This window comes from Dermacentor albipictus, chromosome 1 (genome assembly GCF_038994185.2).
Source record: "Dermacentor albipictus isolate Rhodes 1998 colony chromosome 1, USDA_Dalb.pri_finalv2, whole genome shotgun sequence".
NCBI classification, from domain to species: domain Eukaryota; kingdom Metazoa; phylum Arthropoda; class Arachnida; order Ixodida; family Ixodidae; genus Dermacentor; species Dermacentor albipictus.
The window spans coordinates 487,268,669-487,295,470 of NC_091821.1; the positions used below are offsets into that span (position 1 = coordinate 487,268,669).

General features: G+C 43.8%; 1 protein-coding gene across 1 annotated transcript in view; it reads right to left on the bottom strand.

Moving 5' to 3' along the window:
• The window catches only part of LOC135912251 (uncharacterized), a 70,292-nt gene that overhangs the window by 6,032 nt on the left and 37,458 nt on the right, over positions 1-26,802 (bottom strand). Inside the window, exons 3-5 of the mRNA XM_065444646.2 lie at positions 19,594-19,662; positions 16,911-16,988; positions 16,578-16,634 (exon numbers count right to left, since the gene is read on the bottom strand). Coding sequence (XP_065300718.1) covers positions 16,578-16,634; positions 16,911-16,988; positions 19,594-19,662 — 204 coding nt within the window. The remainder of the gene's footprint in view (positions 1-16,577; positions 16,635-16,910; positions 16,989-19,593; positions 19,663-26,802) is intronic.

Consider the following 26,802-nt stretch of genomic DNA (forward strand, 5'->3'; position numbering starts at 1 on the left):
TTAGCATAAGCATTCACTGCAATCAATTCTCACTGAAACAGAAGCATACAAACATAATTTTTAAATCACTATTTTTTACTAGAAATTCCTTCCCAAGTTCGTTAGCGACGCTGATTTTATGCGAAGCATATTACGAGGGCTCAACCCAGCTCCTCAGGCGCGGCGGTGACCATGAAATCACGTGACACCGTGACGTCACGACAGAGGAGAAGTGGCTTTGGCTCAACTCTTGCAAGACGGGCTGGGTGGGAATCGAACCAGGGTCTCCGGAGTGTGGGACGGAGACGCTACCACTGAGCCACGAGTACAACGCTTCAAAGCGGTACAAAAGCGCCTCTAGTGAATGCGGTGTTGCCTTAGAAACGCGCTGTTTCTAAGGCGTGCGTCTCTTGCTCAGGCGCACATTTCGTTGCCGCGCCGAACGCTGCTTTGCTCGACGCTCACCGCGTCCAATGCGGGGCGCGTAGTCGCTGCCCTGTAGCCCATTGTCTTACACCCCTTGGCGGGTCGACGGGAACGCTGTCGCGTTCCACTCTTGAAGGCGAAGAAGTAATGCATGAGTTGTTTCTTCGTCTAGCCGAACCAAATATAGCCAAGCAACAGCAGTTCACCAGGCTAAACAGTGGTTCAACAACTAAAATAAAGGCTAGTATGCTTCGCATCCTGGGCTTAACCTTACCTAAGCCACAGCCATTTTTTTTTAAAATGCCCTTGAACTAGATTTGTCTTCTGATTTGTTTTGCCACATATCTTGGAAAAATTGCTGTATCTTAGGTCATACGAGTGTACTTGCCAATCATTCTTTGCTTTTCTAACAGTTTGCTCTGTGTATGTTGGTTTTCTTTGCTTTATTATTGCATTTTACTCCAACTCCTGCTTGAGCCACAATGGCCTCCAGTTTTGTTAAATAAATAAGTAAATGTCACAGAATGGAAACTTATTCGTGGCTCTACTATCGCAAAAATCAGACCAATAGAACTGGGGGAATTCCAGTAAAATAGTGCCCAACCGCTCTCAAGACAGAGCCGGCTACTTTCCCAGATCATATGAAAAGAGCTAGAATATCGGTGTTATGCCAACACGGTTGTAAATAGTCTCCAATTACCGGCCGGAATTTGTACTACCGATTTTTTTCCAAACCACTAGAAAAAATTCTTTCTTCACGCCTAACAAAATTTCTAGACACACATGACGTTATAGCTAATTCCCAATTTGGCTTTAGATAGGCAAGATCTACGGAAACAGCTCTTTTATCCTTGAAAGAAAGTATTGTGTTATCTATAGATGATGGGAATATTGCCCTCGGGATCTTCTTTGATTTCAGCAAGGCGTTTTATTGCCTTAATAATGACATTCTTATGTCTAAACTTTCTATGTATGGAGTTGGCGGCGGTCCCCTCACCTTGATGAAGTCATCTTGAAATATAGGACTCAGTGCGTATGTATCGATCATGCCCAATCTTCTTTCTTGTTAATAAAAAACGGAGTGCCACAAAGGAGTGTTTTGGGTCCACTATTATTTAATTTGTACGTCAATGACTTAGTAAATATTGATGCTACATTTGATTTCTTTGTATATGCAGATTATAGTACTTTAGTCTTTACTGGAAGGGATGCGAACGAACTAATTATTAGGTGTAATGCAGTGCTACGTAATCTGTCTGAGTGGTCACAGTTAAATGGAATCAGAATTAATCCTGCTGAGACGAAAACTGTTCAAGTTCGACGAACTTCAAGTTCAACTTTATGAATCATTCTAGTATACACTAGAAACATCCTCCTGGGCTGAAACCTGCCATAAGCAGCTTGACTGGACCCAAGAGACGTTGTTGTACATGGCAAGGCGAGAACAGAGAGTGCTTTTTAACATCAAAGAGTTTAAAAGCACTTCAACCCACACAAAAAAATTTTAACATTTTCTAATATAAGCTTATCGACAGGATAGTTATCTTGCGATACAGAAAAAGACAACATTCAAATATATATGATAAGATTAAGAAAAAAAATCCTCCGAGCGCACCACACAATTAGCATCGTTATACATGAAATATTTATGTTTATGTGAGAACAAATCACATCTTCAATTTCCTTCGAGAATAATTTGTAGCGTCACCTTAATTATTTACGATCTAGGGTAAATTGTGTTGAATGGATTGTAATTTGTATTGAGTGCGAAATCGTGGTATACACCAAGGATCATGGTTTTTTAGATGTACTGGCGTTTGATGACGCTACAAGGCCGCTATGGATATAAGCCAATTCCTTAACTCTTCTTTTGCGAAATTTTGCGAAAAACGCGAGATTTGTAATAGTGGCCTACCCATATAAGTTGGTATTTCTCTGACAAACTTTTTGTCGTGGATAAAGGATTGGTACGGGCAATGTGCCGGAGAAGCGCCTTTTGTTATCTAATTATTTTATTGATGTTTGTTTGTGTTGTGGTCCCCCATACTAAACTGCAATAATTAAACTGGAAGGTAAACAATGCATGATAAATTTGTAGCTTGGTTTTTACCGGCATGAGAGCTCTACAGCGAGCCAGGACCCCGTCTACTGCGGACAATTTACTGCGCAGTTGATTAAATTGAGCGTCCCAATTTAGATGACAGGAAAAGGTTATACGAAGTATTTTATGTTCGTTAAATAGCTCAATATTTTTATCTAAAAAGGTTATCGAATGCTCCAGTTTAAAAATTTTATTTCTTGCTCTAAAAAGATGCAGACGACTCAAGCAATTATTTAAATTGCCAGATACTGCTTTGAAGAGCTTCAGATGTCCTTAGTTCTTCCTGGGAAATTCCAGACTGACCTTCTAGAAGACCGCTGTGTTTGTTACCGGCGACTGGCTGGCTCGCAATATTATTTGTACGTAAGACAAATTTATCAGTGTAAAAATAAGCTGCGACTACAAAGCACACTTCCACAAATGAGCGCTGTACATGCAATCGACAACGACAAAAATCAAAATTGGGAAGAACTGCAAACCCAAGCAGCCGTGCCAACCGGTACATTCAACATTGTTGTGACCGAGCAGGCGCTGTCAAAACTGAAGGATGCCATTACCATTGACTGAAGCCATTGCCTATGTTGCTAGTTTGGTTGAGATGCGATAAATGCAAAGAGCTATTGAAAATTAACATGTCTGTCACAGTTTCGCCCGAAAATCACATGCGCAGTCTTCTCATAGAAACTGGCAGGGGAGGGCTGGCTTTCCTAGAAATGCCAGCTGTGAATGGTATGGCTCACAATTACTTTGTCGTGGAAGAGCTTTCCAAGCTTGCAGAATTTCAAACGGTCCGAAACCAGCGCCAAGTGGCCACTGAACTGACACTCCAACTACTCAGCGATGAGGAACCTTCCGACTTCGCCGTCTGTGAAAAGGGACACACCAGTGAGGTGGTGTTGAAATATGTGCTGCGGTGCAGCACATTCTCCTAAAAAAATTTGCCCAGCGACTGAATGACGAGGTGTCTGACCCGAACAAGAAGGCTAAACATCTGAAGCTGCAAACTCTAATAAATGAATAGAACGGCGGTTTGTGTAGAAAGCACCTGTCTCTCTATTTTCTATTTCTGCTTAATTTTATTCAGAATACTGCACGCGTAGACGAAAAAGAAAAGCCAGCCAAGCGCACAACTATTATGCGGACTTGTGCTGAAGTGTTCCTACGCTTCCGCCGGGCCTGGCCCCCTACGACTTTCGCCACGGAGGCAGCCCCTCGGCTTTGAGCCAGTCTAGGTGGCGTTGCCAGAAACCACTGGGTGTGAGATTTGGATTTTGTGGCGAATGGACTAGCTTTTCGGACTAGAATGGACTAGCTTGGAAGTGGCAAGACAAATAGCTATAAGTGGTTGTAAATAGTTATAAGTGGCCTGTACGTCACAGTCACGTATAAAGAGCCGTAGTGGCTGCTAATGAGGCAATATGGAAAATGAGCCGAGAGAAAGGCTTCGAGGTTGTCGAAGTAAATGGGGAAGTGAGAACTTTTGGTGGTATTAAACAAGACGGGATCCACTTCAATTACAGGCTGGCATGAGAAGTGGGCTGGCGACTTGGTGGTCACGCTGTTGCTTCTTTAGGGGGCCCACAGGCGCTCAAAAGGTCAGAGTAGATAGTAATGAAGAAGGTCCCCTAGGGGAACATCAGAAGAGCATCGCCGTCGAAAACCGAAAAAGGAGGAAAGCAAGAAAAAGAGCTCACCATGCAATAGGCTACATAAACATGCAGGGCGGCAGAAGAAAGGAAGAGTGGGCAGAGATTGAGGAGCAGTTACATAGAGAACAAATAGGGGTGTATGCGGTTACAGAAACGCAACTTAGAGACTCAGAAGAGCCGCCAGTTATTGAGAATTATATTTGGGAAGGGTGCAACAGAACTAAGTGGGAAAGAGAGGGAGGGGGAGTCGGAATGCTCATCCATCAGGGAGCCAAATGGAAAAGAGTAAATTCAGAATGTCAAGAGCATCCTTGGTTATCAGGTACAATGAGTGGGAAAGAAACTTGGCTGGGCGTTACGTATTTGTGGACCGGAAAAAGTGCACATGGAAGGATAAAGAGTTAGTGGAATGCATAAGCGCTGATATTAATGGTTTCGGGAATTTAACTGAAATTGTTCTATTGGGTGACATGAATGCCCACATACGGGATTTAGATGGCTATACCGACAATAACGGGAAGTCAATGCTAGACCTTTGTGAGCAACATAAACTCGTTATCGTGAACGCAGGGCCTAAGTGTGAAGGGAAGATCACGTGGGAAGTGCGAAACCAGCAATCAACCATTGATTACTGTCTGATGACAGAAGGAATTCATGATAAGTTGAGAGAAATCGTTATTGATGAGGAAGGGCATAACGGCATAGGGAGTGACCATAAATGCATCATTTTAGAAATGGAATCTGTAGCTAGAAAAGAGAGCAAGGAGAGGAAAATGGCCAGTCCAAATTTTGAACGCTGAACAAATAGGAAATATATTCACTAGAGTTGAGGAACAACTTGGCAAATGGCGAAGTAAAGAGCGGCAATATGGTGAGCTTCTAAGTGTAATAATGACAGAAATACGGAAAGAGAAACAACGTGTTCGTTGAAAAGGAAAAAAAGAAACCGAGAAGCTGGTGGAACAAGGAGATACGAAAAGCGATCGCCGAACGACAGAAAGCACCTCGAGAGCACAGGCAGGCAAAGAAGGCGCAGTTGCCGCCGGATGAAGTAACCAGTAAATGGGAAATATACCGAGAGAAAAAGTCTATGGTTCTAATACTGCTGCAAGAAAAATTATAAGGTTAAAGTGAACGTTGGTTGTCAGAAATACGTGAGAAAAAAAAGGCCGCATCTAGAATATTTTGGAACCACATAAAATTATTAGGCAGGAAGTCAACAACAATACAACAACATATCTTAGACGAAGATGAAAACAGACTGGAAGGAGAAGTGGCAATATATTACATGCGAAAAGTAACAGCCGAATTTTTACAAGGCAATGACGAGGTTGTATTTGAAAAAAAAAAGAGCATGAAAGGGACCCAAGAGCAAAAGGAGCACGTGCTGACAAATATAATATGGAAGAAAGCGTAAGAGAAAATTCCTAAACGCACAGCCACAGGGGTAGACGAGGTTCCCATTAGGCTGATAAATGAACAAGGACCAAGAAGTAATGAAGTTCTGGTGAAAGCAGTGGAAAAAACATTAAAAGATAGACGAATACCAGACACTTGGCGACAAAGTAGACTGAATTTAATTTATAAAGGTAAGGAGGAGAAAGACTGAATTCACTCGTATAGACCGATGATCATTACATCGGTAATATACAGGCTAGCAATGCAGCCAATCAATGTTTCTAGCATGGGCAGAGAATAATGGCATTTTGAGAGAGCTTCAGAAGGGCTTCAGAATGGGTAGGCGCTGGGATGATAACTTGTTTGTTCTTACTCAGTGTACTGAAATATCAAAAGCAGAAAGCAGACCGTTGTATGTATCCTTTTCAGACATTACAGGAGCCTACGACAACCTAGAATGCAACATTTTCTGGGATATTCTGGAAAGGGAAGGCTTAGGTAACGATTGTACACAGATTTTGAGAGAGATTTACCTAGAAAGTACCGTTTGCGTTGAATGGGAAGGGATGAGGAGCGAGCAGAAAGTTAATGTGAACAAGGGACTGAGGCGAGGGTGCCCTTTATCTCCGCTGCTGTTTATGATGCACATGGCGAGGATGGAGAGGGTGCTAGAAGGAAGTAATATCGGGTTTAATCTCTCATACAGACAGGCGGGTACAGCAGTAGAGTAGCAACTCCGAGGTTTATTTTATGCGGGCGACATTGTGTTGCTAACTAATAAGCAAAGTCATTTGCAACGTCTGGCTAGTATCTCTTGACAGGAAGGCAACAATTTAGGTTTGAAATTTACTGCTAGAAAATCAGGTGTTGTGGTATTCCATGAAAACAGTGAACAGACAGTGGAGATACAAGGCCAAGAAATACATCTTGTAAAAGAATATAAATACCTTGGTATGTGCATAAACGAAGGCAATTGATATATGGTAACACAGGAAAAAACCATAACAGTAAAGGGGAAGAGAAATGCAGCCATAATGAAGCACAGGGCGCTGTGGGGATTCCATAGGTACGAGGTCCTCTGAGGTAAGTGGTAAGGTGTAAAGGTTCCAGGACTTACTTTTGGAAATGCAGTTGTTGTCATTAAATCAGGGGTACAATCAGGACTCGACGGGAACCAAAGGTCAGTGGGTCGCTTCGCATTGGGCGCTCACGGGAAGACTACAAATGAAGCTGTTCAGGGTGATATGGGCTGGACTAGTTTCGAAGTGAGAGAAGCTCGCAGTAAAATGTAGTATGAAGAAAGGCTGAGGAACATGGAAGAAAGTAAATGGGCTGGGAGGGTGTTCAGGTATCTGTACAGGAAAAACATTGATTCAAAATGGAGGAAAAGAACTAGGAAGCTTACCAGCAAGTGTGCGGCCTGTATGGTGGGCAACACAGCAACAAAGAAGGTCAAGCGTAAAGTCAGAGAGGCTGAAATATTCTAATGGGTGGCGGCAATGAAAAAGAAACCTGCCATGAGTAACTACTTAAGAGGAAATACCGAAATCAGGAAAGAAACTATTTATGATAACTCAAAGGGAAGCTCATTACTTTTCGAAGCGAGATCGGGATGCCTTAGAACACGCACCTATCAAGCGAGATATAAGAAAAGGAAGCATGTGCTTGCTGCCGTAAAGCAAGGGAAACGACGGAGCATGTTTTATTAGAATGTGAAGACGTCTACCCTGCGGTCGATGTAGGAAGCACTAGGCTCCTTGAAGCCATTGGGTTCAGCGGGAGCAGTGGTAAAGCAAACATGTCCGTAATAGGCATTAGTAAGATGCGATTGGAGGATTGTTGAACGAAAAGTAGGGAAACGACAAAAGACGGAGACGTACAAAAGCACAGTTTGCAATAGGGGATCAGAAAATTTGGGCGTGGTAGTTCATAGTGTTTTTTTTTTTCGTTTTTCATTGCTAAACTTAGGTAGGATATGAGGCAGTATATTAGCAATAGCTTGGTGGCGCAACTCACCGCCCCGTTCCAACGAGGACGCTCATAACATCCATCCATCCATCCGGAGAAAAACGCTCCTCCTCCCTCGCCTGATCCCCTGCCTCGCGCGTCACAGGAGAGGACACACATCCGGCCGTGGTCATCACTCGCGTGAGCGCCACTCCTTCTCCGCCACTAAGCTCCAGCCAGCCTCGCCGGGTCGCCATGCTGCGCGATTCTATTTTTAAACGCCGCTTTCACTTTCTGTCAGCTCACCCTCCCCCAGCTAGCTGCGAATGCCAAGAGAAACCCAGTGAGCTTGAAACAGGTCTACTGTAAAAAATTTACCAATAGTGTTGTGCCACTCTGTTTCCATCGCTCCTACGAGCGATGTGCATCGTTGGGATTTGCGGCGTTTGTGAAAAGCGCTAAACATCGTTCTTCTGCCTTTTATAGTGATACCGTCGACGTCGCTGCTTGACCTGTTGGGATCTCGGGCCACGAGCTTCGTACTGCGGCTGTGATCAGCGCATCGTAAACCACGGTGCATCGACGCAGCTGTTTACTGTCACCGCTACGGACGGCGCTTGCGTCGACTTCTGGCTCACGTGATACCTGATTCGGTACCTGCTGGCGGCGATCAGCTATAAAAGGACCCTGTGGATTGTGCATCGTTGGGATTTGCGGCGTTTGTGAAAAGCGCTAAACATCGTTCTTCTGCCTTTTATAGGTGAGTGCAGGTTCATAGCGTTGTAAACTGTACCTCAGTGCACGCCGCAAATCCCAAGCCCAGTGCCTATGATTATATGTGTACAGTATGGGTGTTGACATTGTCACATATCGAGCGCGGATAGGTAGCCATAGCCAACGACTACAGTGTAGCCGCAGTGAAGGGCCTCGTTTTCATGCCGCTGCCGGTTTGTTTGCTACATGGTGCCCGAGAGGGCGACTGATCGTTCTTATGTTTTCTGCGGCTCACCTCCTAATCTGCTGCGGTGACATTGAAGTCAATCCCGGCCCTGACAAGATAGACAAGGTTCTTGATGCGCTAAAGGATGCCGAGTCTGCGCGTGAAAAATTTCAAAAGGAAATGAGCAATAAGATGAAGGACATTCTATCAAGTATAACTGACCTTAAGAAACGCCTTTCGAAAGTGGAAGCTTCGCTAGACGATTCTTTGGGAAATGCCACAGCGTTATCCGAAGTAAAAAAAGGTGTCGATGACATCAAAAGCGATCTTTCATCCTTTTCTGATCGGCGGAATTCTGAACCTAACATAGTTGAAATCGTTGATGACATCAACAATCGGATGCGCAGAAAAAATTTGATATTCAAAGGCTTGCCCGAGGCAGATAAAGAAGGCTACGAGGCTTCTCAAGTTGTCATTGAAAGCTTCTGCAGAGAACACCTTGGCCTCGAGATAACGGATATTGAACGTGCACATCGCATTGGATCTCGTAGGCAAGGGCAGCACCGGTCTATAATAGTGAAGTTTCTGCACTACAAGACAAAATGCAGCATTCTGGCTAATTCGTTCAAGCTAAAAAATTTGAAATTAAACGTTTGGATCGATGAGGACTTTTCACCTCGAATACAGTTCGTGCGCAAACAGCTTCGCGACTTTGCTCGAGCGAATTGTCAACCCGATGAAAGGTTCAAACTATCTTTCGATAAGCTAAAGATGGGCAGGAGATTATATCGGTACCAGCATTCCGAGGGCAGGGTCGTGGAATGTGTCCAGCGAAATGCAAACCCATGACGCAGTCGCCACGTGCAGTAAGACAGTGGGACACCTACATTCTCTATAATTTCCGCCAACTTTCGTAGCATCCTTAACAAACAAGATCAGCTTACTTCCCTGATTCACGCTTGTAATGCAGATGTTATAATCGGAACCGAAACGTGGTTAACTCCTGAAGTTAGCAATTCTGAGTTACAAATTTCAAATTCATTCACTGTTTTTCGTAAAGACCGTGTGGATAGAAAAGGAGGCGGTGTCGTAATAGCCATCAGAAAGCATATAAAGGTAAAACACATACCTACTGACAGCATTCTTGAAACTATTTGGGTTGCATGCTATTTACCAGCTGTAACTTTGGTTATTGGAGCATGCTATAGGCCACCTGACTTTTTACAACATTTTTCTGAGGAACTGCAATCTGTATTAGGCTCCATCCAATCCGAATACAATAACTCTCCCATAATTTTGGCCGGCGATTTTAACTTTCCAAGCATAGAGTGGTCTGCTTTAAAATTCCCTAGCACGCGCCAGACACGCGATTGTGCAGATTTTGTTGACCTTTTAGAATATTTTCAGTTGTCTCAACTTGTCGAAATCCCTACGCGGAACAATGCTATTCTTGATCTGCTTCTAACAACACACCCTGAACGTGCTACCGTGGATGTACTAGAGTATATCAGTGACCATCGTGTCATACATTGTACCTTTAAAACGCAGACCGTGAAGACACCGCGACAAAAAAAGAAGATTTATGACTATTCTAAAGCAGATCCGGAAAGCTTCAACTCTGAGCTTTTTCAATTTTACCTGTCATTCATGCAAACGTATGAAAACTGTTCGCTGCAAGATAACTGGATTCGCTTTCGTGACGAGTTGTTAAGACTCCGGGAGAAATACATTCCAAAAAAATGGATCTATGAAGCAGCAGACAAGCCATGGTTTACTCGCGACATTAAGCGATATCTGAATAAAAAGAAACGTTTGTTTCGAAAGGCAAGAAGCGCAAAATCTGCTGAAGCTAGGTCAGAATATTTATCGTTTTCTAAAGAATGTGCATTCCATATTGAGGCTGCCAAATATAAGTTTTTCAACCAGGATATTTCGCAATTTCTAAAAACAGATCCAAAAAAATTTTGGAAAGTCATTTCTCCCGCACCTACAAAGGAGTTACCTGTTTTTGACACTGAGTCTGGTGCTGCGATTGATGTCATGGATGTTGCTGAACGGTTTAATTTATTCTTTTGTAGTGTATTTAGTGACGAAAAGCCCCTAGATACGTCAAGACATTTGTCTGATAGTTCTCCATTTATGGAATGTATAACTGTGACAAGTGACGGTATTGTGAAAGCTATTGAGCGTTTACCTTCGTTTTCTAGTCCAGGTCCTGATGGTATTTGTACTAAGCTACTAAAAATGACAAAACACTATTCTGCTCTTATACTTACACTATTGTTTCAACAGTCTCTCGACACCGCCGAAATTCCAGACGACTGGAAATTGGCACATGTCATACCAATATATAAAACTGGCGACAAAAACAAGCTAACAAACTATAGGCCTATATCCCTTACGTCTGCTGTATGCAAACTATTTGAACACGTATTATCTTCTCAAATCATGCAGTACATGGCTAGCAACCACATTCTTTTTGCAAACCAGCATGGTTTTCAACGAGGCCGATCATGTGAATCCCAGCTTCTTGAACTAACTACAGACATTCACCTTAACCTTCACGAACTTACACAAACTGACGCCATATTTATAGATTTTGCTAAAGCATTTGACCGTGTGGCTCATAACCGCCTCATATATAAAATGAAACTGATTAATGTTGACGAAAAAGTAACAAACTGGGTTCAAGAATATTTAAGTAACAGACGACAAGCTGTCGTAATCAATAATGTCCGTTCTTCATTTCAACCTGTTCAGTCCGGGGTGCCTCAAGGTTCCGTTTTGGGACCCACTCTATTTTTAATTTATATAAATGATATTCATCAGGGTATAGACTCAGAAATCCGGTTATATGCCGACGATTGCGTTCTGTATCGGCCATTAAAATGTAAGGGTGATTGTGATAAGTTACAAAATGACTTGAACAAGATTGAAAGATGGTGCTCAGACTGGCAAATGAGCGTAAATACCTCGAAAACTAAACTTATGAGATTTACTACTTGCAGTGAAATTACGAAACACACATACTTTCTTAATGGTGAGGCTCTAGAAACTACAGAATCATTTAAATATCTAGGTGTTCATCTTTCTCCGACTTTGTCTTGGCATAATCACGTGGGTTGTATTGTTTCCGCTGCATGCAAGTCTCTTGGCTTCATTCGTCGAACGCTTCGTCAGGCTAATAGTGATACTAAACTTCTTGCATATACCACCGTACTTCGTTCAAAGATTGAGTATGCCTCATTTATATGGAACCCGCACCAAACGCATCTTATTAACAAATTAGAATCTTTTCAGAACAAGGCAGCGCGATTTATTACGGGTAACTATTCACAACATTCAAGTATCACCAAAATAAAACATGACCTAGGACTCATCCCATTGCAGACTAGAAGAAAGATATCTCGGCTAACATTCTTCCACCAGCTTTTTCATAACCCAAATATATTCTCTCAGGCACACATCTTACCAGCCAAAAGAAAATTCTCACGAATTGATCACGAATTTAAGGTCGAACAACCATTTGCACGTACTAACCTATTGCAGTTTTCGTGTCTGCACTTAGCCATTTCGGAATGGAATCATCTCCCAAGTAATATAGCTGAAATAACTGACCATATTATATTCAAACAAGCACTTAATGAAACATTCGTGAATTAATAACATTAACATTTCTTCCTGCCTTTCTTCAGATGTCATATTATTGTTTGTATAATTTAATAATTATTGGCGTATGATGTTGTCAAATTAGTAGTGACGTAAAGGTTGTATAGCATGTACTACTTCATATAAGGAAGGTCGACTTACAATGTATATTGTATATCATTTTATATTTTATATCAATTGTTCTCCCCCCCCCTATGTAATGCCCAAGCTGGGCCTTTAGGGTAAATAAATGAAAAAAAAATGATTACCCTGAATAAAAGAGCTTACAGAAGGGCAAAGTTGTGATAACGCTAAAAAGGCAGTTTATTCATATTTTCATGGAATTTCACACTACCTTAAGAAGGTTAGCCGGAGTGCAAATATTGATGTTTTTTCCGCACCTAGAAAGCTGGTGTCACTCATGAAGCAAACTTGCGCTATGTTCCGAGAGAAGGCCCAGTAGAAAACCAATTACACACAGCTCTTTACACACTGTGTCCAGTGTGTCATATAAGAAATACCTATATCATGTGGTAAAGTCTACATCGGACAAACGGGCAGATGCATTAACGATCGGCTGAGGAAACGCTGCAACAATGATAACAACACCATCGAAGATCATCTAGGCGCGCCCTGTCGTGACTGTGGGCGTAAATGTGCATTTGATAACTCCAAAATTGTATCTAGGAGCAAATCAAGCCTTACTGGGCAAATTACGAAGGATGCCGCAATTTAATGCGCGGGAGGACCCTGTGTGAGCTATACATCGACAGTCTTGTTTGAGAAGGAACTGACCTTCCTTGATTCAAATGCCAGGGGGCGATAGCGTTATGAGCCAGCTCTGGTTGCACGTGTGATTTTCTTTGTTGTTTTTTCGCCAAGTGATGAGAGTGGCTGCGGACCGGCCGAATAAACAATCTTGTTGAAAGTCAGCGCTGCCTCTGTGTACTTTGTGTGCCTCCTCTCACTCCGCTGGTTCCCGCGCTTTAGCGTTCTACTATGTTCAGCCAAGCCCAACTGGCTACTCCGAGCACTAAAAGTTAGCCCGGAAGAGTGTTTACGGAATTTTGCGGTACACTGCCATCAATAGGGATGCTAGCCTTATTTGCGTAAGTGAACTAGTAAATTTACCTTGCGAAAGAATACATTATTTGTCTCTATTCATCGTGAAAATATAGTTTGTGCAAGTAAGAAATTCCTGTTTGCTCAGCATAAAAATATTGACACATGTACTTACATTTATCGGGCGACCAGGTTTCGCCGCCTAACAAATCTTATCGCACAGCGCGGGACGCGCTTGCATGTATCCGAAGTCTCTGGAAAGTTATCGATGCTTCTATCCGCAGTCTGTTATCGCCGAACCTTGTGTTATCTGATTTATTCGCCTGACGCGAATGATGTAGAATTTTATGGAAGGCACACGGGTCCCAACGATTAGTCTGGAACATTCGACGACTCTGTATAAAAGCCGACGCGCTTGATTTTCTTCAGAGCACATGGCGCTCGTAGATCTAAAATAAGTTGCCATGGGCACCCACATGACTAGTACTAAATATTTTGACTATTAAAAATTAGCTGTTGCGTGCATGGCAGGCGCTCCCTTTTCATGTTCAGAAGTTTGACGAGACTAACAACAATGGCTGAGCACAAGTTGAGGTCCGCATCAATATCAGTTAAGCAATACCTTCATTTGGTAAACGGATAAATAAAAATGAATGAAGTCAATAAATTTTCACGCATAGGATGGAAACAGCTAAAACAAGATATTGGTAATTGGAGATCACCAATATTTGCCTTGATATGAAGTGAAGATATAAGCTGATAATAATGTATGACGTACATTTTGGATAGGCATCGAACATTTGGTCCGCCTACAATATGCAAATTTTTCCGTTTTTCTGCGTATATAATAATGTTTTTTATATATATACCCCTATTAAGACCCAAATAAAATCTACCAGCGAGATTCTATTGATTTTTCCTACCTAATGCTATTTTTCAATTCTAATTGTATTGTGAAAGTTTTATGAACTGTGCTTCATTATTTTAACGGCAGGATGATGTACTTGAAAAAGCCAACCAGGCCTTTATGAAAGCCAGACATCATGCAGGTCCTGAAAGATATGTTATATGTTGTAACTTCTTAACAGAAATAGGTTTCCTGAGAATGGTCAAATAAATTTTATGCATTCCAGCTAAGTCAAATCCCTCAAGTCTGCATTTTAGGATCGCTATTCTTTTTCGCTTGGGAGCTGTTTTCACTACTCAAGAGTGTGACATATGGATTTGGCAGGCAGCAGGGAAGAGCTTGGTGTGATTTCCTTCACACACGCCGTTCTGCCATAATATTTGATGCATATGAACAAATGTTGTTTCGCGACAGATGTAGATCCACAAGTCTAGAGGATTCAGGAGTTGCTGCAATCGCAGTGGGAACATTCAACACATGGTCGCGCGACGGGCCACTCGATGCACTTTGCGTGTATTGGCGGGCGTCTTTCACGCTGAGAAAAGCACTTTTATGTAGCAAGTATTCAGCAACAAAATCCTGTATCGAAAGTTTTTCGTGTTACTTTTCCAGTTTGGGACGGACACTTTTCATCTAAATATATTATTTCAGAAGCTGAACAATAAATCAAGATTAATTACGTAATTAGGCGGAATGCAAAAATAATCTGAGTATCTCCAGGTTCCGGCAAACAACATCACCTCAGTTCTGTCCAGGTACGAGGCATTTGGATATTTTAAAGTCTTGGTGCATGATAGTTGGGACACTGAATATTGATGTGCTTTCCATTTTTGTAAGCTTTGATAGCCTGCGCTCGTGTTCTTCTAAAATTTTCGCTGTTTCTTTCTTTACTTTTTGGCAGCTTCCGCGAAGTAAAGCAATATGATGGAAATGTTCTTGAATTGAGGCTCGTTAGTCTTGAGACAGATTTGTCAACAGCTACCCTAAACATTCATCGGCCGCAATAAGCGGCATTTTCACAAGGCGGAGAACAGAAGCGTTTTACAGTCGTGTTGCAGCGGACAAGACCAAAATTTGAAATATGCCCATAAATGGAAACCGTTTCTATGCGTAACTTTCCTCCTTGCTAACTCTGTTTTTGCGAATAAAGTACAGGTCTCACTGTGATGTTTACACCGGCTTTTCATAAAGGCGTACAACCACTCTCACTGCATACGGAGGTGCCAGCGTCATAACTTAATGACGAGAACTGTTGAGATGTGCCGCATTGATCCCGCACATATTTACGTGAGTCTCGCGCTATTCAGACGAATATGCCACGCACCTTAAGTTCGATCATCGCGGTACTCACATCAATAAATTATGAAGCTGCATGAGCTTGACCCACGGCAGCCAGTTGGATGCACGCAGCAATACACGTAGGCACTTTTGAGCAGCGCAAGCACATCGAGTTGCTGAAAGCACGCGAACGCATCGCCTTTCGCGTGTATCGGCCAAACATTGACTTCATCAATGCCTTCTCACGCCGGGCAAGTTTTTAAGCAGCTAAAGAAAGAATCTGCCCAATGCAATATAAGTTGGTGATGTGTGAATGAAGTGATGTGTGCAAGCCGCGACAGTGCTGCTACTTGCAGGTAAAATGGTCATGGACAACATAACACTCAAATCAAGCTTCCGCAGGCATAGAAACATCGTGTGGGTTGTTTATACATTATTGGTGAAACAAAGAGCTCAGGTTCTTGTGCGAGTACTCGACGCAAAAAAAAAAGAATTTGTCCATGAAACTAGACTCGAGTAGCTTCTCATAGCAGGCTGTCAAGGCAAAGCGCCACAGAAGTGCGCAGTTACTATGCTGAAAAAGCACAAAACTCTTTTGCTTCTGCCAGATTCGTAGCACTGCGTTATTTCTCTTAGCGCAGCACAACGTAAACAAGCCTAAAATACGACAAAAATCCATGCGAAATCAATGCCCAACAACAATTTTTAATGTCTCACCTCGCATCACTCTGGGTGGAGCCGCGCGCCCCTGAGATAACGAGCAAACTGCTAAGGAGAGCGACGAGAGGATGGGCGAGCGGCGAGGAGACCATCAGAAAGAGAGGACGCGCGAGGAAGAAGTGTCGTTACCTCTACTTTAATTTAGGGGGTTTACGCTCATCCGCCCCAGCCGGAGCAGAAAGGAGATGCGCCAATAACCTACCCCCCCCCCCTCCCTCCCCACATGGGGAGCGTGCATGCTCCGTACCCATCATTCCCTTGCGCACACGTGAGAAGGCGGCGCCGTCTTTGCTAACCTTTCTTCCTTTCACGCGTGAGAACACGCCGCCACATCAACCCACCATGCTTCTTAGATATCCCCGCGAGCTTTCCCTCGCACCTGCAGAATACGGCGCGCGACCTCGATGTTATCGCACTTGGGCTTTGAACGGATCACGGCGATGCCGACACCAACAATGACGAGGGAAATTCACTTGGTTTGGCCATATAATTGCTATTGTAATAAAAGGATGGTTCACTCACAGCGCCTTCATAATACAGCCCTTTGGGGTTGGCCAGGTCCGTCTTTTCTATCCATTCCTGAAATTACGAATGTAATGTTGAGGGCTCAGCTTGCTACTCGAAAAAGCTTTCGGGCAATAAAATTTCTGCGGTGTCGGCCCTTAGACACCCGAATGCATTTTGTAAAGTTATAACAATGGTATTTTGTGTTATATACAGCTATTTTCGAGCAAAAATGTTAAATTTCAGAATGTCGGGCTATCAAAATCCTCTGCCCATGTGAAAGAAAGGATTTAGGTGGTTGTTTAGAGCACTCTAAAAACATCAACGCGCGAGCGATAAGATGAGACTTACCGGATTGAGGTCAACAGTGAGAAGCGATGCCATCTTAGCAATGCAGTCATATGTTTTGTCGCGGTTTACATCCGTATTCTGCAACAGAATATGCGGCATAATGAATAGTTCCCTCTTCGCTGCATTGAGTTCTTCGCTGAAGCAAGATATTAAGGTGGGCGAGTTGCTGAGGATTCATCGTACTTGTGGGGAATATTGCGGCTGCCAAAAGTACGATTAGGTTTGTGCTAATCAAATTAGAAGGAAAACGACGGAGTAAGAAAGCGCCGCGATGCCATACCTGTTACCTTGGGCAATTGAGGAAAAGACTGGATAATCAGACAATAAGCTCTCCTAAACGAGTCTTTTTCTCCAAATGATCACTGACCTTATTCAAAACTGTTTAAAAGCGTTCATGATTAGAGGAAACCAATACAAGAGAACTTTACTGATATACATCTAAGGTACTCCGTCTTTTCTGACATGACTGGTGCCTAACGAACGTGGCTACTGGGCAACTGTTAATTCAAACAAGCTTGCGGCCGAGAGGCAATTGTGGACCGTTGATCCTCTATATAATTTAGATTAGCTACCTGTCCTAAACGAGACTGGGAAATTCTAAAATACAACAAAGGAGCAATTGGAGATTCTTCGTGAAAATGCTGTGTCTGGGCATGTGTGCTGAGATGAGCTTACGCGTGCGGGACTTCCTGCCAACTGCCAGGAAGGTATTGCCAAGTCGCAGTGGCGCTGAAGGAGCAGACAGTAGCTAAACCTGTGAGCAATGAAATTAGTTTCTTGGACGAACCTGTGCTCAGGAAACAAGCGACACACCATGCAGTTGGATGTGGGCTAGCACCGTTAGCGATCGTCGAAAATATGATCGACGTGTCCAGCGCATCGATTTTTAGACCAGACTCGTCGAAGGTCTGATCTGCCTTCGAAAAAGTACTAGACCGTTCGCGTACCTCGTAGAATCAAATTATGCAACGTTCGGTGACAAGAGACGACAGATAGAACCATGGATAACATGCCAGAGACTTCCGATAGATGTAGGCGAGTCCTGCACCGACCGGTAACGTTTAACATTTGTTAGTCTGTGAAAAGCAGTCACCAGAGAAAGATGGACAAGCGCACATGTCGGTATGGGGAGCGCTAATTGTGATATAAAAAACAACGTTTCATAAGACCTTTATATTTAGATAACGTGACAACCCGATGAAAAATATTGCTGAATATTATGTACTGATCATTCTCGCTAGGTAAGTGATCTCCCCACACACGTAGGTGGTACAATCATTTCATGAGGCAAACTTGTAGACCTCATGGCTGAAATCGCCACTGTCGCCTAAACGGTGTGAAATCATTATCTCAAATCATAATCCGCTGCTTGAAAAAAGAAGGGACGCCGCGCACAGTAGCATACGTTATAGTCTATGCGGCCACCGCTATGTTCGCTTGCAATAAACATTGTTTGACCCTGCAATTGCTGTCATGTGTATTTTTTAGTCAGCTATGTTTACAGTAGTGCGTCCAAGCAAGGGACAGATGCACAGCTACAGTGCTCGGAGATTGAAACGCGATACTCGGGCAGTACGTTGACCAGTGATTCTTGCGCCACCGGTGAGCGCTGGGTTATCCCTGAGGGGGCCGGATTGCATCACGATGGATCAAAATTACTCGTTTTCATGTGACAAAAGAGTGCATCATATCCCCAGCGCCCAGTGGTGGCGCAATGAATTGCTGGCCGTCATGCCGTCTGAGTAGCGTGTTTCTGTCGCTGAGCACTCTACATCCTTGCCAGCGGCCAGTTGATTTTCGTCTACTCCCAATGTTCCCCAATCGATAGCAGTGCATATCGATGAGCAAGCAAGTGGCTGTCAGCCAGGTTAGGCTAGAATGCAGTGTAATGCCTATGTCCTAATGTTTATAAATTTCTATGTAACATTAACACCGTAAACTGTTCCGTCGAATAACATGATGAAGATATTGAACAAGGAGCCGCTAAATAGTTTACAAAGATTTAATAGCAGTTACAATGTTACCACCACGTTTTGCTGTGACTGCATTTGCGCAATATATCTAGAATTGTTTTCCGTGATAATGTTTCCCGGATCCTAAGTGAACAATAGAGGGATCCAAAGAGGAAGTCATTCGGGAATGAATGTCCGGACTGTGCATACGAACAATCTGTCACAGTAGTTACCGAAATAACCTTCAGATTGATAAATGCTGCCTTAAGTTTTCTATCTAAAATTATTGCTACAGATTGTATAGTTCACGGATAGAGAAAATTTGTGGTTGTGATTTAGTGTTGATAAATATGGTAATAAAAACGTCACGAAACTCGGAGGCGCTACGTGGGATTCCCGTATTCTTCTCTGGTTAATTATATTCGGATAGCACAAGAACCATGCGCAAGAAGAAGGGATAAGAAGCGGCCAAGAGACCATTCCACATTAAAAAATATTTGTACTCGTGAGGTTCTTCCTCAGGCAACAAGTCTCGGAAGACATTGTCTACACATGAGAGCAGTGTATTGCTTTCAGGCAGAGGTCTGCGTGCAGAGGCGATTCCAAGACTTAAGCGAAAGTTCTCGTGAGATAAATCAGAGATAGAAAATTTTCAAAAATGAAAAGATCAACTGCAATAATGTTTTGCACGGTGACCTCAATAACACGAAATGATACAAGTAAACACTCACGTTGGTCGCTCGCATTGTCACGTACTTATGATAGCAAAAGCGGAAGACGACGCACATCTTGAATATTCCCTGCAAAAGATCGACGGCAACTAAGGCTACATTCATGTTTGTCGGCACAGAAACTTTCCTGCAAATAACTACTAGATTTCCCATCAAGCGGTAGTAATAGGCTTAATCTTATTTTGTTATAGCGCAAGCTTGACAAGGACAACAGAAGGCACATTTGACACACACAGCACTGTGTGTGTCAGATGTGCCTTCTGTTCTCCTTGTCAAGCTTGCGCTATAACGAAATAAGATATTCCGTACGAATAAGCCCCTATTGCTATCCTAATAGGGTTAAGTTGGGTCAAGGTTTTTGACGACATAATTTCAACCTAAGGTCGCCGCAGAAAAGCCAGAGGCCTGCGCGACACACGTAGTGCAGTCCCAGCGTAAGCTGATGGAGCGGCTCCATAGGAACTCTATTTTCGGAAGCGTGCACTGTAGGGTCTTCGCGGTGAAGTCTTTTCGCGTCGTTTTCACGAAAACGATGTGAACTGTTCGCCGGACGCCAACGGCGAGCGGTGAATTGTGCCGCTCTCTTTGCAGTGGTCAGCTGTGCCCGACCATGTCTGGTTGCAGCCGCGCGTATCTCGGCGATTCGCTTCACCAGCAGCGGTTCGTACCTTGCCAGGAGGCGCGATGCGTGTACAGAAGAGTAAACACATGTATCCAGACTGCGCGACGCATATATCATATCCCTTATGATGATTTGGAATCCGTTTGAAAAGCGGGCGGTAAGAAACCGTAACCTAGCCTGCTTGAGTTAAGGAGGTCCAGCTACATGCAGCATCCAACTACTACATGCAACTACTACATGAGTGGACAGCTGGTGGAATACAGCGCAACTGCAATGCAAATATTGCCCGTACCAACGCTACCCGTCCCGCATGTTACATCGCGGGGCAAGTGGCCTGATGCGGTATTGATGATGCTGATGATATATTGATATTCGCTTTGAAACGGGTCAGTGACAAACTGTCACCAGCGTGCTGGATTCTAGCATGTTTATATACACCTTGGGAATTATGATCTTCAGTGAAGAAACGAGTAACTACGTGGCATCGATTTAACAGCTAGCCATACCCATACTATAGCAATATAAAACCTCAGCATATCGATAGACGAAGGAAAGGTTTAACCAAACAATCACCATGATAATCTGAAAGCGAAGCGGAATGCAGCAATAATGAAACATATGGCAGTTTGGAGGCACAATAAGTATGACGCGGTGCGTGTAAGCCGGAAAGGAGTCATCGTGCTAGCGCTGACGTAAGCAAATGCCATTCTGTGCATAAATTCGGGAGTGTTGTCGGGATTGGAAGTTCGCCAACGATCGGTGGGCCGGTTGGCTTTGGGAGTCCATGGTAAAATCACAAAGGAGGCAGTGCGAACGGACGTGGATTTGGCCTCATTTGAAGTCAGAGAAGCGTAGAGCAAAATTAGTTTAGAAGAACGACTCAGCAACGTGGATTAAACTTTTCACAAAGAAACTCCTTGGCTAGTTGTCTAAGTATGCGTAAGAATTTTGCAACTTGCTCATCTCTACGCAGCCTGGTGTCATAATCAATGTCTTGGAACTTGATCCGACCACTATAAACCCTTATCAACCCTCATCGGTCGTTCGCTAATCCTGTTCGATAGCATGTACCATAGCGAACATGATAAGTCAGGCTCAAAAAGGATAGAATTCATTATGACAATCCAACCCACGACTATCTGTGTTAATTCAGGTGAAGTTGATTAAGTTCACCTAATTAACATTTGGTTACTTAAGACACTGCAATCCTGAAACGTGGGTGGGAGTGGAATCAACGAGCTTTGGTGTTAACTATGGCGAATTAGGTTTTACGTTTGTTTTATTCACAAGATTTCCAGTTTGCTTGCAGAAAACCAGAAGGGTCAGGACTAAAGGTGCTAGCATGCGCCTCAGACTGAGGCCCTGATCCCTGTACAATCGGCGCTCCAGCGAAGCAATCAGGTCAGCGTAAGAATGAGGAGAAAAGGAAAAAAGAGGGGGGGTATTGGAACAAGGAATTTATGAGGCAAGGTCAAGAAAAAACTTTTACACTAGAAGCAAAGAAAAACAAACACACTATGTGCAACGAAAAAACAGCATGAACAACACACTTAGAGCGAGAAAAAAACGCCACGATTTGCAGCAGTATGCGTTCGGTAACAAACATAGGAATCAGGAAACAAAAACAGGCATAGAACTTTTCTGTATCTTACCCATAAAAACGCTACAGTATTCATTTGGCTCAAACTGACATGAAGAAGCATTTAAAACTCGCTTCGTAAAAACACAGAGTTCGCACGAAAATCACACATCACAGCCACGGGCTATGTTCGGTTACATATATTTCTTTTATACAATTTAATTGAAGGCGATTGCTTTATTAGGTCTAACATTTCCTCGTTTTCATTTAGAAGCTTGGGAATTTTATACCTCAAGCTTTGTATCCCATAATTAGTTCTATTCTAAGGCAGTTTATAGTTAATCACACGAAAGTTGCAGTCACTGTTCATTTGAAGATAGACTCAAAATTTGCCCAGTTTTCTTTTATTTGCGTGAACATATAAAATGAGAGCTTCTCCGTATAAAGGAAGTTTGGTGGAACTAATTTATACCTAATTTTATATCGAGATGTAGTATCATCGAAGTAGACGCGCTCAAGAGCACGAACAGCTCCATTTTTTAAAACCTCTAGTTTATTTAAATTTGTCATCGTGGTAGAGCCCCGTATGAGTAAGTACTACTGTAGATGGGACTGAGCTAGTGTATGATATATAACCGGTCTTAATCTGTTTGCGATTAAAGAGCCTATTTTCTATAGTGCGCCAATTGTTCGAGATAGCTTGCTTTAGCGAAACTACAGCGATAGCGAAACTGTAGCAAAACCACGACTACATTTGCTGAGAGGGGTATGCAATGTTTTACTTATAGTTGCAACATTCTTTAACGAAATGTATGCTGTTCTGCGTGTTTTATGGGTGAAGTGAGTGTTTGATTCACTTAACTGGGAAATTGTAGCTTTTGCTTCAACTGAATATGAGCCTTTCCTTGTCTTACGTGACAGACACATTTATCGTTGGGTATACATAGAAGTGCTAACCTGTTTACAATATGAGCAGCTAAAGTGGACGGGTATTTGTACCTAAACAACATGGGCACAAAAAGGAGTAAAATGACAAGAAATTTGAAAGAGTACATAAACAACCAGGAGTAATCGGACAGAAAGTGAGAGAAAAGAAATTATGCAGATCCCACACACTGTGGCAATCTATGTAAGCGAATCCTGCCATGCTGGATGCTTTGATTGACGATAATCATTGGTGATGTTGACGGCTAAAGCATAGTTTATTGAACGTTTAGTCTAACACATTTTTAGTTTCGTCTAACGTCATTTCTGGACGACGTGCCTTTGGAAGCTCGGACCAGCTCGATTCCTGGGAGAGCTCAACGCCAGAAGCCATGGACTCTGACAGCGAGTACACCGTAGTCATGGGCCGCCGCATGAAGAAGATGCGCCGTATGTCGACTGAGGCGGCTTCATCGTATCCGAGTGAGCAAGAATCCTTCATGGTTTCTTACGTGCCGCTCTCGACGTCACACAGCATGAACTCCCTCAGCAGGCAGTTCCTCACCGAATATTTTGAAAGTGTGGCCCCTGGGCAAATTGACGAAATCAGGATCAACGCTCGCAAGAACTTCCTGACAACAGATGTGAAAAATTCCGCAATACTTGAGAGGTTAAAGAACATTCCACAGTTAAGCACAATCCCCGTCCGCTCCTTTATTACTTACGGGAAGGAGACAACAACTGGAGTGATTTTCGACGTAGAGCTTGAAATCAAGCATGCGGACCTCAAGAGTGTTTTGAGGTCATCGGTGCGCATTCTTGACATTCACCGCTTGAAGGACTCCCGATGTATGAAGTTAACGTTTGCTTCTTCGACATTACCAGCGTCTGTCAAAGTGGGCTACGTTATACACCGAATACGACCATTCGTTCCGAGGCCTATTCAGTGCCGGAAATGTCACAACATAGGACACGTGAGCGCTGTTTGTAGAAGCAAAGCCACCTGCCCGCGTTGCGGCGGAGAGCATGATACCACCGACTGTGAGGCATCCTCATTTAAATGTCCCAGCTGCACTGGCTCTCACGAAGCGACTTCGAAGGAATGCCCGAAGATGAAACAGGAGGTTCGTATCCTTCGAAAAATGGCAAGAGACCAATCTTCGCGTACAGAGGCTCCTCGATCTGTTCGCCAAAGTGGCCAACGCTCGCGACAGAAGCATCACAAAACCATTCCAGGAGAACTACCTAGCGTGGCAGAGGTACCACGGTCACCTCTGCCTGTGCGTACACCGAGGACGGTAACGGCGTCTACTGATAATCCAAGGTCGACGAGAGCACGCGGCAAACATTCACCTCCACCGGCTGATACAGACACGGAATGGCCTTTGCTGCCCTCTAGGCCCACGGCCATGCCAGCGGGCACTAGTGGTTCTCTACGCCATGAAGCCAAGAATCATAGGGCCAATGAAACCGGCGACACTACGAGCAAGCAAAGAGATGAACACAATGAGGAGAGTGTACAAAAAATGCTGAAGCACCTAGCAGAATCAATGCGCGTGATTCTCGGTGGTCTCGAGACTCCGGCCGCTAAATGTGCCCTACAAGTGCTCGCCGTGCTAGAGCCGCTTATCGCAGCTCTTTATATGCTATAAATATTTTGTTTGGCGCTTGTGCTGTTCACGGAGGGGAGGCCCCCACCAGCTTCGTCCTAACGCCTCTGTTTTTATGTTCACTCAAATTGGTGACTACAAACTTGATGCGAAGCTTGATTGTGGCTTCATGGATGACATTTGTGAATGTTTATCATCAGAGTGTTGAACTTGTTTTCGCCTTTGCGCATCTCTCTTGCTATGTCATCATCATCCCTCATCACATCTTTATGTCCCCGTTCCCCCTCCCCCTGTGCAGAGCAGCAGGCTAGAGCACCTTAGCTCAGGCCCACCTCTCTGCCTTCTTTCAATTAAATTATCTCTCTCTCTAGTCTAACACAAGGGTTGTGAGTTGATGTGAAAAGTTACTTTGAGTGCACCACTGCTGTTTGTCTGCGTAGTACACCGAGCACACAGGGAGAGGTGTCTGCTAAAGGGGTTGTTGTGCGCCATATTTTGTGACCTCTGAGAGGGCTGAGCATAGTCATTGCCTCACATGGCACATCGCATTGTGCAGAAGTATTGAACTTCAACTGGATTATTTGGCTGGTACGTGTCAAACACTAAAATCAGATTATGAGGCACGCCATAGTGGCGGACTCCGGATTAATTTTGACACCGTGATGTTCTTTTATATGTAGCAAAATCTAAGTGCACGAGTTTTTTCTATTTCAACCCCGTCGAAATGCTGCTGCTGCAGTTGGGATCAAATACATGGCCTCTAGTAATGCCACAACCGCAAAGCTACCGTGGTGGGCAGAGACGCGCGGCAGCTGGACGCAAAAGCACAGGCTGCGGCATGCTGCATCGCGCCTGAACGGCATCACGGGCCATGTTCTCCGTTCACCCGCTGTGGCGCCACTGCTCACAGATGGCTGCTGATGGTGTTAGGTTTGGCGTCTGACACCACGGGTTGAAAGGAATTTCAAACGACCATCTCACCCTGCCTCGTTGAAATGAGGCGTGACTTCGCCTGCTATTGTTGGCGTCCCGATCCACGTGCAGAAAGAACTTTCTCTCACCCGACCTTCTTCCACCAGGCCTGGTCGAAATGGAGCGTGACTTTCTAAGTCACCATGACCGTTTAGAGTGCCTGCCTGTCTGCCGGAAGCCCCGCAGTGTACATGCCTCTTTTGTGTGTGTATGTGTGTGTGGGTGTTGGAGTTTAGAGAGACCCTTTTCTCGAATTGGACCTAGAGGAGAACTTCCACGAACCCGCACCACACTGAAGACGCGGACAGGCGTCTACAATTCCAGGAGGCAGGACGACCTCTTCCTTTCAGCAAGCGCGGTATAACCAGAGGAGGAAGGGCCCTCTTTCTGTGCCGGCCACGTCACGTCGACGGAAGCAAGATCCCGCGCACGATTGTAAAGAGCCTGTCTTAGGGCCTCCGCAATGAACTTTTGATCACTTCATGCTCTTCTCATTTTCTTTCATCTACCGCTGAATAAACCGTGCAACTTTCGCACTAGAACTCGTCTCGGCCTTGCTTGGTCGCCATGGTCTACCGAATGCCTGCAGCGCGCCGATTACGCCAGACTACGCAATAAATAACGTCGGTCGAGCTTCGATAGGCAGGCGCCGCTACTTCTCGGCAGCAGTACGATACGCTACCCTGGAGTACGCAACGAACTGGCTGGCAGCGATTGGGATACGGATCCCAGGAGACCCCAACTTGGACGACAACTACGAGATCGTAACCTCTTCGTCCTGGTGACAATGTTCGGAAGGATGGTGTCTGGATTCATGACTACATACGGTGAGTGCAAGGCTTTTCTTCACTGAGATATCACTTGGCTTTTACGTATTTTTTGGAAAGTACAGTGCAGTGACTTTTTTATTTGACCGTTGACGGAAGTTTGATTGATTAGTAGAGTTTATTGGCGCAAGGGCCAGATGTGGCCAAAGAGCGCCAAGTCGATGATCAGTGCTTCTCAATGATAAGTGAGTGTTAATTGCGAGGAGTAATAAAACACGGCTGTATAGTGGCCTAAAATATTCACTAAAATGTGCAGAACATGCATGTGGTGCAATGAAGATGTAAAAGGACCTAAAATTTATTCGCTCTAAAGTGCATAAAATAAGAATATCTACATATTAAAAATGACAGTGATTGATCGTTTCTCTGATGACAATAGATGTTCCACGAAATAGGGATGATCAGTAAAATATGTAGAATCTGTAGCACTAGTGCCTCAGCCAGGCCTTGAAAGCAATGGCTGGGAGACACGTGCTCTAAATAATGGTTTTGTTGCAGCTACGACCTCCAGGTGGAGACCGTGCTACAAGTAGCCTGGCCAAATCACTTGTAAGGTGTCCGTTTCAGTTAGAAAGTTTAATACTGATTGAAAAGTAAAAAGGGGTTCATTGCTGAGAAAGAATGCTGGGTATAACGGTGTGTGTTGGAGATAAGCAGAGGGAAAGTGCTTTTTTC